At 40.3% G+C, this 16171-nt stretch overlaps 1 protein-coding gene across 1 annotated transcript in view; it reads right to left on the bottom strand.

Moving 5' to 3' along the window:
• LOC122798037 (lipocalin-like) overlaps positions 1–16171 on the bottom strand; it is a 177399-nt gene that overhangs the window by 33659 nt on the left and 127569 nt on the right. The window contains exon 6 of the mRNA XM_044066658.1: positions 5958–5983. Within this exon, the coding sequence (XP_043922593.1) occupies positions 5958–5983 (26 nt within the window). The remainder of the gene's footprint in view (positions 1–5957; positions 5984–16171) is intronic.

Here is a 16171-nt window from a genome sequence, read left to right as displayed (position 1 = left end):
GCTTTGGTGACTGTTTCAAAGAAGTCATAGATGAGGGTAAGGTGGTTCACACAGCTTATCTAGATCTCGCCAAGGCTTTCGACACCATCCCCCACTCTGGAATTATAGATAAGCTCACTAAACTAGGTATAAATCCCTATGTCATAAGATGGGTTGCCAACTGGCTCATGAACAGAACCCACACTGTGAAAGTAGCAGACTCCAAATCCAACTTCAGACCAGTGACAAGTGGAGTACCACAGGGTTCAGTCCTGGGTCGTCTCCTTTTTGGTATCTACTTTTCTGAAGTACAGGCTAACACAGAAGGTCTTTGGCTAACAAAGTTTACAGATGACTGCAAACTAGGAGCCATAATTGAAACTCCTAATGATGTGGGCATACTACAAAAGGGCCTCACTGAGACAGATGCCTGGTGGCAAAGCTATGGCCTGAAGCTCAATGCCAAAAAGTGTATCATCATCCCCTTTGGTAAGAACTCTGTACCCATGAACTACCACATAAGTGGCAGTCTACTTAATGCTGAAAGTGTGATGAGACCTTGGGACACAGGTGGACAGTAGTCTCTCCTTTGATAATCACATCACTACAATGGTCAGGAAATCCTTCTATGTGGCTCACCTAATCACAAAAAGGTTTCTCATCCAGAAAAAAAGAGGTCATCGTTCCCCTGTACGCATCACTCATTAGACCCATTATAGAGTACAACGCCCCTTTTGGTATGTACCTCACAAGACATCTACAACAACTGGAAAGGCCACAAAGAGGATTACTGGCCTCAAACAGATGCCCTACTCAGACTGTCTCAAAAAACTCCAGCTTTACTCTGTCACATATCGCCTACTCAGAGGTGATCTCTGCTTAACATACAAAGCTATATCAAACCCAGAGCTGTTGGACATGCTCCACTTAAAGAAATCCGAATCCCTCTGAGGTACATGCTCTATGGACCTAAACCTTGTCACCACAATAAACAGAACATGCTGGAGGGATAGATTCCTGTCCCAGAGACTTCCCATACTCTGGAACAGACTTCCTATCTATGTCAAACAGAGGTCCTCATTAGCAAATACAAAATGTGTTATCCTACATTTTGCTGTTCTGTAGTGGACTAGAAGGTAAATGATGCACATCACAAAAAGGTGGAATGCAATACAAAGTAAAGACACGTTTGATGCAAGTCAGAGGAATATTAGCTAAAAATGTAGAGCAAACAAACATCATAATCAGAATTTAAAATATCTAGCAATAGTGGCAAAGGCAGAAGCTTCTGAAAAACAAAACAAAACAGCCTATACAAAAATCTTGTTTAACTTCAAACTGTACATTTAACAAACATGAAACAAAGCAAAATGTTTTAAAAGTATAAACCCCTAGATAGTATAAACCATTAGTAGTTCCCATCCATTAATGATTGGATGGTAAATAAGAAATTCACCCCAGGGATCACTTCTGTGGCTCTGCTCGACAGGGGCACAGGAAAATAATTTTCTTGGGTGGCGAAAGCCAGGGTACCTTTTTGGCTAGGCTTATATAGGCCTTAGGGCTAATAGCCTAGTACCTACCTATGATCGTTTGTGTCAGGTTAGGCTTCCTAGCTGCCCCCCATGCACAACACCTTGTGCAAGTGATAACTGTGCTAACATCCCTGTTTTCTATCTTTTAGATTCAGGGATACATAACATTTGTGTCTGATGCTCAGGGTGCATAGCTGACTTAGTGCTTAGTACATCTGTATCTGTGATGTTGAATTCCTAATTGTACCTTTGACTTATATTGGTTTAAGAAACTTAGTTGAGAGCACCAAACATTTTTTGCACCAGTATTTTAATGATCCTGTGAGGGTTGTCAGGTCTGAAACTGAAATGTGCCTCGTTACTTTCTAACTAATCTCTTTAATGATTTTCCAGGACAAACGTATAGTGCTAAACTGAGGACATTTGGTGACCATCAGTACATTTGAGAGGTATAACTGTGTGTATCTTTGATGCCCAAGGGTCCTACATTAATGGACACATATAAGTCACATAAGTTTGTTAGTCACCCACATTTTACTTGCTTACACTACCATGTAACAGCATGTAAGGGTACGCCATTCATTCATGTTATTACACAATACACTCTGGGTCATGCAAGGGTACGCCATTCATTCATGTTATTACACAATACACTCTGGGTTGGACACTTACCTTATAAATCCAGCAGTTGCAACAGTTTTAGTTCAATGTGGACTCTGTCTGATGTTAGCAGTACACAGCCATCACATGGGTAGCTAAAGCTTGTGAGTGTTGCCTGGCATCAATGTTACTATATGTATGATCATAGGAGGAAGGTTTTAGCCCCTTAGGTGGTGAGTGAGTGTGCTATGCATTGTCTCTTTGGCAATGCAAGGGCATATTGAGCACACCTACTGCTGCCTACACCAACAGAAGCTGCTGGTTCCCCCTCTGACTCCTCACCTGCATGTGGCTGTGGTGACCTTGCCATTGATGGTAGGATGTGTGCCTCTTCCCCTTGTTGAACCTGCTGAAGCTGTTTTCTCAGGATTATGTTGTGTAGTATGGTATACACAGTTAATATTTCAGTACATATATGTGGATTGTACTGCAGGGCTCCCCCAGATGTATCTAGGCACTGGAACAGCAACTTCAGCAGCCCAAACACATGCTCTGTGATATTTCTGGATTGAGCATGTGCCTCATTAAGGTGTTCTTCAGCAGGTTTGTGTGCATATCTGATTGATATCATCAGGCATGGTTCCAGTGCATTACCTGCATCCCCCAGTAAATGACCCTATGGGATATCCCCCCTAGAGCACATCTGATACATTTAGGAGGGGTGACAGATATGTGAGTCATGGTAACTGCCTGGGTTGCCAGTACACACATTCAAGATGATTCCCTTGGCATTAAAGATGACTTGGCAGTTAATAGAGTGGAAGCCCTTTCTATTTATGTAGAACCTTCCCTGGTCCCTGAGTGTTGCCTTAATTTCTGTATGTGTATGGCACCCAGTACTTCAGGGTAGTGTGCTATGGGGTAGAGCTCTTGCATATTTACGGCCATATCCTCAGGAGTACAGGAAAATATATGTGGTCACTGGCATGTTGGGGCATAGCATTCAGGAGTTGGTCTGTGACAACCCCAGCATGTCCCCTGTTGCTCTCTGAAAAGTACCTAAAATTGTAAGTACTAAACATACCTTTGTCTCCATTAAGTTTACCCTGGCTTTGAGTTGAGGACAACAGAGGTTGCAGGGTTCCTGCAGTGCGTTTCTATCCACCCCCTTTGTCTCCACTAAGTTTGCCCTGGCTTTGAGTTGAGGACGACAGACGTTGCAGGGTCCCTGTAGTGTGTTTCTATCCACCCCCTTTGTCTCAACTAAGTTTGCCCTGGCTTTGAGTTGAGGACGACAGAGGTTGCAGGGTTCCTGTAGTGCATTTCTATCCGCCCCCTTTGTCTCCACTAAGTTTGCCCTGGCTTTGAGTTGAGGATGACAGAGGTTGTAGGGTTCCTGTAGTGTGTTTCTATCCACCCCCTTTGTCTCCACTAAGTTTGCCCTGGCTTTGAATTGAGGACAGCAGAGGTTGCAGGGTTCCTGCAGTGCATTTCTATCCACCCCCTTTGTCTCCACTAAGTTTGCCCTGGCTTTACGTTGAGGACGACAGAGGTTGCAGGGTTCCTGCAGTGCATTTCTATCCACCCCCTTTGCCTCCACTAAGTTTGCCCTGGCTTTGAGTTGAGGATGACAGAGGTTGCAGGGTTCCTGCAGTGTGTTTCTATCCACCCTGTAGCACTCTACAAATTCCAGCTCATGCAGACTGTGATAAGTTAAATGGGGTCTGAAAGCTCTTCTCCCTCTTGGCTGTGGTCCATTAGCAGCAGCAGCAGCATAGACCTCAGCCTGTTCCACATACACATGCATTAAAGCAACTGCAGCCCCTAAAATTGTTTCTGTGTAGACTCCTTTTTGTGGCTGTATTCCAGTAGGTATTGGAGTTCACAGGAAATAACAGCACTGTCTACACAGTTGCTTTATACCTTGTTAAATAGCTCCTCCATGTTGGATTGGTTGATTAACATGCTATTCAGCTGCTTATGCTGTAAGTAGCATGCCACAGTGTTTACCTTGTCTGTGTGGCTCTACACACAGTGTAGAGATGCTTACTGAATCTAAAACAATGTGCTATTGTCCACATGGTGTAAACGGACTGTGTAGGGTTTAATGAATCTGGCCGTGTGTCTATTGTGATGTTACAGGAAAAGATCTCAAAAGATTTCTTAAAGCAAACTTCCTCCTTACATACACTGATGGCGAATGTTTCTTTCACTTAGTGTTACTGTGTTCTATAAAGAATGATGCAGGTGGATGAAATACATCTATCACAAGATAATGAATTATTAATGTTTACACCTCCTGGAACCATTGAGTGTTTATATCAGCATGTGTGTAGTTTATATTTACAGCAGCCGCAGGTATCCAGAGAGACTGCAGGCAGCAGCTAGCAAGGTATTAAGAGTTTTTATAATAGTTACTGGTTAATGGTAGTATTGGCATCAGACAGGGTTTATATTGACAGTATTCATTCTGGGCAGTGGCATTAATGTTTACACCTTAGAAAAGAAAGCCTTTCAGCGTTAGAAAACAGCACAAACCTGAGTATTCTTTTTGTGAACCAGTTAGGGTATCTTTGCTGACAAACTTTTGAGATGAAATTGCCATCTCACATGATCCATTTGTAATCTTGCCCTATCCACACTGCTGTCCATTTGTAATCTTGCCCTATCCACACTGCTGTCCATTTGTAATCTTGCCCTATCCACACTGCTGTCCATTTGTAATCTTGCCCTATCCACACTGCTGTCCATTTGTAATCTTGCCCTATCCACACTGCTGTCCATTTGTAATCTTGCCCTATCCACACTGCTGTCCATTTGTAATCTTGCCCTATCCACACTGCTGTCCATTTGTAATCTTGCCCTATCCACACTGATGTCCATTTGTAATCTTGCCCTAGCCACAATGCTGCCTTTATTAAAAAATGTATTATGTTTCAGAGAAAAGCTGATGGTGATATCTTCTTTAGAATTTGCACCATAGTTGTTAGTTTTGTTTGAGGTTTTACTGATGCAAACTGTGGTAATGGGGAGCACAATTATCAATCAGGACTCAGGACAGGATTGCTCTGGTGGTTCTGTAATGTGTATACATGGCAGTAGTATCTAGGTGCAAGGCACCAGGAAAATGGATGGCGGTAAGTATTAATGCTAGCAAGAAGCTACGTAAACCAGTAGTTTTGATAGAAGGGTGGTGTGTTAATATTGCTGTCTTAGACGTTTAGTTTTAGCAGGTTGCATATGCTGTTAATTTGATACTAGAAAGATTGGAAGGCCGTGCATTCAATCACTACACCAGGTAAACTATTGTACTCTGTGAAAGATATTCCAGTAACAACAGTGTAGTGTACTGTAGACTGGGTTGCTGTACAGATGGGCTTTTGTTAAGAATATAGTTATTCAACATGTGTATGGGGGGGGAGTCTAGAACTGCTAACTCTGTTGCAGCACTTGAACATGTTTTAAATATAATATCTTGTTTTTGTTACTCAAAATCATGCATTTCCAGTATTAACTTGAAAGTATTTGCTTTACTGTGCAACGTGAACCAAAACAAAGAAATGCTGCTTATTGTGTTCATAGTTTTACAAATGAATATATAATATCTTCATATGGATCCAATGTGAACCAAAACAAAGAAATGCTGCTTATTGTGTTCATCAACCCTATTAGAAGAGAGACAGATATCACAAGAATTGTATTTATAGGCATAGATAACAGAAGTTGCTTAACTGAGTAGCAATTCAGTGTTTATTCCATGATGTATAACTTTTAAATATTTCTTTCATAAAATTATTGTATTTTGCAATGGGTCATTTCTATTTAAAATAAAGCAAAACTTACTTAGACAACTGCCACAGTGCATTCTTCTGTTAAAAAAAGGAGAAAGAGAAAAACATTGTTCAGTTAAATGCCAATTTTAATTTAAAATTCATTCACCAGTTTTACTTTTTATTTCTAATTGCGCTTACTACAGACATTATGCTATGCTTGTTTGTAAATACAGAACACTGCAATAGTAACTTCATGTATATCTGGTTAGCACTAAGTGCATTTATCTAGTCACTCATTTTGGTCTGGCTTGCATAAAACTAAATCTTGACCAAACCCAGGGGAAAAATAATTAGTCAATGATGCATTCTAAGTCATGTAAACAGTTCATTTCAACTTCATATGCATTGCATTCATTACTGTGTATCCCTTTTATCCCAGTACTTCACCTGCCAAGTATCAGTACAAGTAAGTATTCCCTTCACCATATAATTCCCAAAACTTATCCGTTAGACCAGTACGATCTCACAAAGAACATCTTTTCTTTTAACAAACACAGTCCCATATTCTATAGCAGTATAATGTCTACAGAATTCCTAAAGACATCTATATGGAAAATGTTAAAAATGTAGAAAGGCTCTTTTTGAAATTTTACAGGATAAGAACTACAAATAGTTCTGATTTTGGACAATAGTAAGTTATTAAAAAGACGTATTATTTTTCTGAGTTTCTTTAGAAGTATCTTAGTCGTGTATTATAATTCAGAATGCTACTTTTATTATGATCAAGTAGCAAACAAATATACCATGGACTCCTAAAAATAGACTATGGACCCCCTAATTTGCAGCAAGTGCATTTCAGATAGGTTACCATCAGTGATGAAAGTGAACAGAAATATACAGGAATAGAGTTTCTCCATTTCTTTTACAAGAATGGTAGTTCATGTATCACTATCTTCTGTTATCTGGCACATAAATGTTAAGTCAAAGTGTATCTGGTTTCTGAAGCTGCACCCTTAAATTAGATGATTCTACCAGAAAACATTGCATTTGTGTGATTTTCATATAAATGGTTTAGTATTGCCAAGCAATCTTTATGCCTTTAGTCAGTATGTTTTCTGAGTGAGCGTTTTCTGTAGACACTTTTCATGTTTACTTATCATCAGAGTTCTGTTACTTCTCTGCTACCCCTTACAGCACTAGTTGCCACCTTAGCATAGTGGGTTAGCTTAAAATAGCCCAAGAGCATATATAAAATGCAGTCCTCAAACCATTTTGTAATAGTTGCTGTTGCTTTTTTGATGTCTAAATTAAATTCCGTTTAAAAAATTAGTCGAAACACCTGCTCCATAAACTTACTGACTTTTACAATGAAGGTCAACTCATCTGTCACTACTCTGCTCTGTGGTGCTGAGGAATAAAACCCTGAGTATTCTTTAGGCAACCTAAGTTCACTTAGTGGATGAGGCACTGAAAGGATCAGGTGGGGGAGGGGTTAAAGTGAATGGCTTTCATTCATTTTGGGGGGTAAGTGAGGCAGCTGGCCCTACTGCAATACTTGCCCCTACAGATTGAGTATAGAAATGCCAGGATGCAGTTATGGAAGGTATCAGAAGGACATGCTGCATAAGGCAGGCGTGGTCTGCTATGAATGAAGCTCCATCCTTAGAGATGTTCACTATGATGGTGACAGGGTGCTTCCCAACTGTCACAATGGAGGGAAGTTAGGGGTATGTGCATAATACTTTGGCTGCTCCTTAACACCAAACTCTTTACCCAGGGAATGAATGGGCCAAAAGGGGCCCTATCTCTATCAAGGAATGAATGGCATTGTAGAAATAGGATTCTGCCTCTGACAAGGAAATAAATGGATTGTATGAACAGGATTCTATATCTGATGGGGAATGAATAGTTTGTTAGTAAGGAATGAAAGACTTGACTAGCCCTAGCATTTCAATAGAGTGTATTCGGTGGTTAGTAACTGTGAAACAACTGAAGTAATTCACAGCGTTTTAAGCTTTTCTACTATTTTGAATGGCAGCTTGAGTGCTTTGTACTGTCCCTAGCTGTTTTGTTTTGTACTTTATGGACACTACAACTGCTGTAAATGACTGTTTTGAATAGTATGCCCAGGTTTAAATAGCACCTGCTGTGCATACACTCACACTGTACTCCTTAGTCGCCATCTTATTCCTGGTGCATATAAACTGTACTGTCCTGATTGTATTTAGAGTGCTACTGTTATGGCTCTATGAAGCTGTGAGATGCAACTCAGATGCATTCACTAGATAACTGTTCCCACTAACCTTTACTACTGTATGTGATGCGTGCTTGATGATGATTGCTTAGTTAATTAAGTATAGATGCTAATTACCCCTGGTGTTAGCGCTAGTATGTATCTCACTGGTAACTGTGCTTAACATCCTTCTTATTTTACCTCTCTGTTTCTCTCTCCCTTTATGCAACTAGCACCCCTACCTGCTTGTAAGGTACTAAAGCTGAGAAATTGCCCTGCTTGTTGACCTGCAACCTTAAACCAACCCAAACCTGCCATCTACACCCTAAGCTAAGGAACTGAATCTTTCTTGCCCTGAGCAACAGCCCCTCAAGGACAATAAAATAGGATAAAGTATGTGTAGTACAACTTCTGTCTGTAGAAATATCACTGTATAAGATACTTGTTAGGCACTCTCCTCAGCTAGGATGGCCAGCAGCCAAACCCTTTCTTTTCCTGCTGTCTAGCCTACCTTTCCCTCCTGTACCCTTTAGAATTAACTTACATCCCTCCCTCCTCATATTCCTAGCCCTGCTACCTCCTATTGAGACACTGCTGTTGCTATATAGTCTTTTGCCACTAGGTGGAGCCATTTTTTCTAAATATTTTCCTACTGTCTTTAAACACAACTCACAGGTACACAGTATTCTTAGCTTGTTGAATTATAGTTCCACTCTACCCTTCTATCCTTTTACTCTGTTCTACTCAACTACCCTGCCCACTATCCCTACTCGCTAGCCTCTTACCCCTCACCTTTCTCTACCCAAACTTACCTTAGCAATCAGCTCTCCACCGATTGTACTCCTAGGATTCACTCCTACAGTGGCTGTGCCTGCTCCATTCACCCTGTGGGCTCACTCTGCTCCCCTACCCTGCCCCCAGTTGCCATATGCCCCCAGTGCTTCTAGATTTATACACCCTAACCACACACCCTCCTCCATTCAACCTATCTCATGCTCCAAACCTTTAAATAGCTAAATCCCACCTCTCCCTAGACATTACCTGAGTAACACATCTGAAAACATCCCTGGATAGTAACCTCAACACAATACAACTATAATGCCACCCACTACTATTCTAACACACCTGAAACCCTTACTCCTACCTATTTTAACTGTATCTTACCTACATACATTCTACAAAAACCTTAATTCCCTAGACTGTAGCAATCCCAGAAAGCAAACCGCCACACCAACTCTAATAATCCCTCATAGCCATAATAATACATCCTGTCCACCAAAGTACTCCTCAGCCAAATTTCATAGACTCGCTCACATCACATAATATGTCAACTTTTAAAACTCACTCCGAGGACACAAGTCCACTCCCTAATAGATGGGAACATACATTCTAACCCTGGCCCAAATTCTACCCCTACCACAGAGTCCAACACCCCAACTTCTAACTATACACACCTGGCTACCAGACCTCACAACTCTCTCCTGATAGCCCATCCCAATATTCAAAACATAAATAAAGTTGCCCACCTGCATGGCCCTCATGGATGTACATTCATTTGACATCCTCTGTCTCACTGAAACATGGCTCAAGCCATCAATACAAGACAGTGAGGTTATTCCCCCCAGTTATAGTATCCTGCAACTGGACCGTAATACTAAGAAAGGTGGAGGAGTAGCTATTCTATACAAAACTGGAAAACAGGTAACCTCAATAGACTCAAAACCTTCCTTAGCTAGTAATGCAGAGGTTCTTATTTCTAAGATTCAACTCAACAAATGTAAATCTATATATATCATCTGTATCTACCTTCTTCCAGGCAACAATATCAGCACCTTAGAGGCTATCCTAAGCTGGCTGTCCACCATCTACCCACAAGAAGCAATAGTACTCGGTAACTTTAACATTAACTGGAGGTGCTGTACTTCTGAGCAGCCTTCTACCCATATCAACCTACATGCTTTTACTCAAACCATTACATCTCCCACTAGATCCAATAAACTTAATAACAATGACAGCACCCTTGACTGGATCCCTACAAATAGTCATCAACAATCCTACAAAGTAGGGACCCTCCCTGAAGATCCAAGCGACCACTCACTCACCTTCCTAATCAGGTATAAGAGTAAAATCCCAAACCCAACCATTTATAAGAATATAAGGTCTAACAAAAATTAACTTCGATAGCTTTCAACAAGAACACATACCATTAGAAGAAGCAGTCAAATACTTTATTTCCAAATTCTTGACCACCCTTGACTACCATACCCCAACTTGCACAGTTAGATATAGATCTAAACCAGCCCCATGGCTCTCCAAAACTACCAAACAAAAAATCCTCCAAAGAAACAAACTCTGGACCACCTGGTGGCAACTAAATGCCCTATAGATTAATTAAAGTTCAGACAGTTAAGAAATGAAACCAAAAAAGCCATTCTGTCAGATAAAATAACCTTTTTCTGTCACCTACAACAAACCCACCAAAATAAACCTAAAAAATTCTGGTCTGGCATCAATAAACTGTTACACCCAGGTCGCTCAGTCACACCCAACTCCTCAGGCTCTGAACACAACAGCCCCAACCAAATTGCCAATTCTGTCAATACTTTCTTCACAGAGACCATTCAATCTCTTGCCAATCAATTATCCCCTGACACTACATCTTCTTTTTCCTGTAACACTAACAACCCCCTCTGTTTCAGTTCCAACCTGTCCTTACATCCCTTGTCTGCACTCTTATTCAGAAACTTAAACCCACCACTCTTGCTGCAGACTTACTATCTGCAGAATACCTGCAAAAAGCTGCTAAAGCTATAGCCTACCCCATATCTATCTTCATCAAACTAACTATTTCTGAAGGAAACATCCCATCACTTTGGAAAGTTTCACATATTATCCCCCTGCACAAAGGTGGTAACTCCAAAGATTTATCTAACTACAGGCCCATAGCCATATTATCCCCACTGGCTAAAATCATGGAGAGGTGCATTCATAAGCAGCTATTAAACCACCTGCTAGAAAACAACTTACTAGCTATCTGCCAACATGGCTTCAGACCATTTCATAGCACCACCTCTGCTCTCCTGTCCTTCACCGACTGCGTCAATAAAAATTGTAATAATGATACTCTATCCTCAGCTCTCTTTATCGATCTGTCAAAAGCCTTTGATATGGTCAACCACCAGCTACTCATAAACTTATTGAAAAACTTGTCACTGGCTCCACTTGCTATTCAGTGGTTCCAATCCTACCTAAATAACAGGCAACAAGCCGTGCTATGGCAAACTAGCCTGTCTTCCCACCTCCCAATTACCCTTGGTGTCTGAAGCCTCCATTGGTCCTCTCCTCTTCTCTATCTTTACAAACGACCTACACTCTGTAATACCTCAAGCTACCTGTATTCAATACATGGATGATTCCACATTAATATGCTCAGCCACTTCACCATCACAACTACAGTCCCTAACCCAAAACGTGTTTAGCACAGGAGAGAAATGGCTCCTTGACCGATGTCTCATTCTGAACCCCAAAAAAACAAAAATGTTATTATTCACTCCCACCCGCAGAGCCTCCTCACTGAATTTGAATGTTACATCTGCTAGCTAATGATACTGACATATCTCCTGATTCTACCACAAAATTACTTGGGCTACTGATTGATGATAACCTTACCTTTGAGCCCCATATTAACAACACTATAAAAATAGTAAACAGAAAGCTAGGATCCCTCTATAGAATCAAACCCTTTCTGACCCCTCTAGCCAGTACCCATTTAATCTCAGCCCTTCTATATGTATCCCCTATCTATACTAAACTATGTAAAAGCAATATGAACAAGCTTGCCATCTCCTACAATAATATTGCAGGATTTGCAACTGAGTCAACCTAAAGAACCCATCACTGCAACAATCGTAATCAACTAGGCTGGTTAGAGCTGTCAAATCTAATTCTACTGAACCAACTAATAGTGCCCCAAAAATACTGTATCAACCTTCAAATACTCCAGTACTCACTAACCTAATCACCCCTACGATAACCTAAAGTCCCTGCGTTCATCAAACAAATTACTAGTTCAAATAAATAAATCCAACGATCTGGCCAGCGATTCAGTGTTCTCTAACGCAGTGGGTAAAACCTGGAACACCCTCCCTGATCACCTAACCTCCCTATCCTCAGCTCCCCTATTTAAAACCATAGTTAAAAGATACCTTAAATCTCACTGGTTATGCCCCTGTGCTAACCCAGACTAACTACCAAACTTGTATCCTGACACTTATCTACATACTAGCATGAGCTAGTTAATCCTTTAATCCTTTACTAACAATATTGTGCGTGTGACTCTAGTGATCAATAGTGAACTATTTAATAATTAAACTTATACTAACAATGTGTGTGTGACTTGACTGTTTAATAGTGTGCTTTTTGCTTGCATAGTTTTACACATTTTACTGTATAACTTTACTGTTTAATAGTGTGCTTATTGTCTACATATTTTTACACATCTTTGTATCTACATCCTTAGCTGTCTTATAATAGGAATCATTTTACTTATATGACAAAAGGCAAGGAACTGTTATAATAGACAAAACTTTGTAATGTACCTATGTTTTGTAAATACTATTCTGAAGTGTGGAGCTTTTCTGCCCGGGCCTCCACTGAAAATGGACATATATCCAGATGGACCAGCCCAGTCAACAAATGGAAAATAAATAAAAATAAAATTGTTTGAACGGGGCTCTATCTGACAAAGAAGGAATGAGTAGTAGGACTCTCACCTGGCCTGGGAGTAGCCAGTCTGTCACCCTAATATGGGGTAAACCAAGCTGATTGTATGACTACATTAAGGAGTCATTAGTTTGGATGGGATTGTGCTGATAATAGAGGCAAAAAATCCTTACATAGGTGGCAGCGATAACCTAGCCCTGTATGCCCCTTGGGATACCCAATCACAACTAGTAGTACTTTTATTATTTTAACTGAATAAAAAACTAATAATAGTAATTACAATGAAGTGGTTCAGGAAATACACTGCTTGGCACCAATGACCCATTTTGAGTTGTAAATTTACTTGATTCATCTCATAGTAGAGCCTATCAGATCCCATCAAGACATTAGTAATATGAGTCTTTGTATAGTCGATCACTTGTAAGCTGTTCTCAGTTATCAGAAAATCAAACAAAAACTAGCCCACTACATTATATTTGTCCAGTATTTTCCTCTGTCAAATGAACCCCTTTGTTTTGAAATACTGGCATGCTATTGGGTAATATATTACACTTCATATTAATATATTCAGTGTTATTCTTGTAAATCTCAGACAAACTCAGTTCTGCATAATGCATCACTTTTAAATGAAAAAGGAAACAATTGCAGTAAAATAGAATATTCTAGTGCCTTTAAACATATTTTTCAATTAAAATATTTCATTCTTCGAAACAGAACATGCGTCAGGATTTTTTTGAGGGGCATTCACTGGAACATTGAGTCACCTTCTCTCCATTCATCATCAACCCCTTTTCCCATTTTGAATATGGGTTTGGGGTGTCACTTCAACAATGCCAATCATCTTGAGCCAAGGTTTACACCACCAAGTGGCTAGCCCTGCCATGGTAGTTCATCTGTACCACTAACTCACACACACACTTGCACCAACAGACAATTTATAGTGTCCAATCCATCTACTGCATGTCTTTGGAAGGTGGAAGGAAACCGAAGCACCCAGAAGAAACCCGCATAACCACAGGGAGGACATGCAGAGTCCACACAGAAGGCACCCCAGCCAAACATCAAACTAGAAAACCTCTTGCTGTGAGGTGACAATGCTAACCCGCTGAACCACCTTGGCTGCCTTAAATCCACAGCACCTTATTGCCATTAACAATGAGAATTTATAGGATCTCAGTGGGACCTAAACTGACTCCTCGAACCTTAGACAAACACTATAAATGATCTTCTGGTTTGTTTTGAGCCAGCAAATTGCTCGTCTCCCTGATCCCTTCCACATAAAGATAAAATAAGCCAACTTAAAGCCTCTACCATCCTTATCAGTCACTAAACATCTGGATGTACATCTCAGTATGCAGAACCCACATGTCTGAAAAGGAAAATCAACCTTCTGTCATTTTAACATGGAGAAAATGTTAAAAATAATTGTTTTAGTCATAAGTGAAAACATGGCAAACCAAAGTGAACTCACTGGAGCAGAAAGTATAAAGAAGGAGCCAGTAATCTCACTTAATTTAATCTTCCAGGAGATTCAAAAATAAAATGAATGGTTGTTTGGAGTAACACATTACTGGTCATAATAAAGTTTGCTGAAATTGCAAAGGTTATAGCAAACCATGCTGATATGCTGCAATTCTTGGCTATAGCAAACCTTGCTTATGTCCTGCAGTTCCTAACCAATGAGAATGTGTGACTGAAAGAGTGGGTACCAACATCAGAAACAAAGCAGCTATGTGGGGTACCAACATCAGAAACAAAGCAGCTATGTGGGGTATCATGCCAGACTACAAGGAAAGACTGAGGAGAAAGAACATCTACGTGAATGGTCTACCCAGAACAGCTGAAGGTATGGACTGAGAAGGGCTCGTCAGGAAACAGTTGGCTGCATGCTCTGAAGTCCCAGAGGACCAGATAGTCATTGAAAGAGTCCACCGAATACTCTGGTGGCCAAATGATGTGAAAAAAGAAGAGTCAGACCTATAATTGTCTGTCTGAGTCCTATAGAATGAATAGAGGCTGTTTTCTACAGTATAAAAGCTGGGAAAGAAGCTTTCATCTGGAGGAGTGGAAGTCTTCACAGATCAGGACTTCACACACAGAAGAAGAGGGCACAGCTGGTGCTGTGGATCTGTGCAAGTAAGAAAAGTGGTTTAAGATTTAAAGTTATCTATTTGACACTTCACAGGATCTGACTTAAGGACAGCCCTGCTACATTTCAGATGTAAAAGGATGCTTTCAATATCCTCCAGAAGAGCTCCAGAGTGACCCTTGTAGCATTCTGTTAAGTTTATGGGACACACAAGTAGTAGTATCAGGTTAGAATGGTGAACAGGGATGAGCAGCAGGTCCTGAAAAGTCATAAAAGGCAGGAAGAACATTTATTTCCCTCTTTCACAAAAGAGAGGTAGCTAAGAAGTGGTTAGCCATACTACAGCAGACAGTTAGTAGCTAAGAACTGAAAGCCATCCAAATGAATTTACGATTGTTATTTTGTTTATCAGCTTTACTCTGTCTGTCGTTGACTGCCATAATCATTTGAAAGAATAGAAAAGAGATATAAAATTTATACATCAACCTGTTTTTGTGGGGGAGGAGTGGGTGGGTGTGCGGTTGTGGGTGGGCATGTATGTGTGTGTTTTTCCATTTTGTGTGGATATGTGCAGTATATCTAGGACTTCACATTTAAAGACATTAAACGCATGGTACTTGTGAGATTTGTCAAGAGGAGAGCTGAATCAAAATGGCAGAAAATATTGTATTGGTTGATAGAATGACAAAGAAAGCAGAACTTAGGTTGCTAAAAAAGGCAGATTCTGTGTTTATTAAAATAGTCCGAACTGTAACAAACAGTTCTTCTGGTTGGCACCATCTTCCTTTATCAGCTTTCCTTCTTTATCCAGATGGCGTAATAAACTACAGTAAGATATTGCTGCAATTTAGGAAGGAAAAGGGGATCTTTTCTAGTCTTCCTTCTTTTCCCAGCTATAGTGATTGCAAGTTATGTTAATTTAATCTTGTTACAGTATTATCTGTTTGTGATGTCCAGAGACATTATGATGCGAACAATGATTGATTTATGGGCCATGGAAGTACATACCCTAAGTAAATAAAAACTAATGGGGGGTACCTTAGATGATGCTGAACACAACTGCTAGTGTACAGGAGGGCAAGGGGCCTTGGATTGATACCAAGGGGACAATTTTGACTCCAGCCTTGGTCATCGAATTAATTATGTATGTAGTTGTGATTGTTGTGTGTGAGTTCAGTGGGCAGAACTGTTAGACATTTAACTTTAACCTTTGTAAGCCAAGGACTATAACTGTCCATAT

Source organism: Protopterus annectens, chromosome 3.part1 (genome assembly GCF_019279795.1).
Source record: "Protopterus annectens isolate FY-2018-M chromosome 3.part1, PAN1.0, whole genome shotgun sequence".
Classification (NCBI taxonomy): domain Eukaryota; kingdom Metazoa; phylum Chordata; order Ceratodontiformes; family Protopteridae; genus Protopterus; species Protopterus annectens.
The sequence above is the reverse complement of the archived record's forward strand: the minus strand, read 5'-3'. Positions and strand labels throughout refer to the sequence as shown.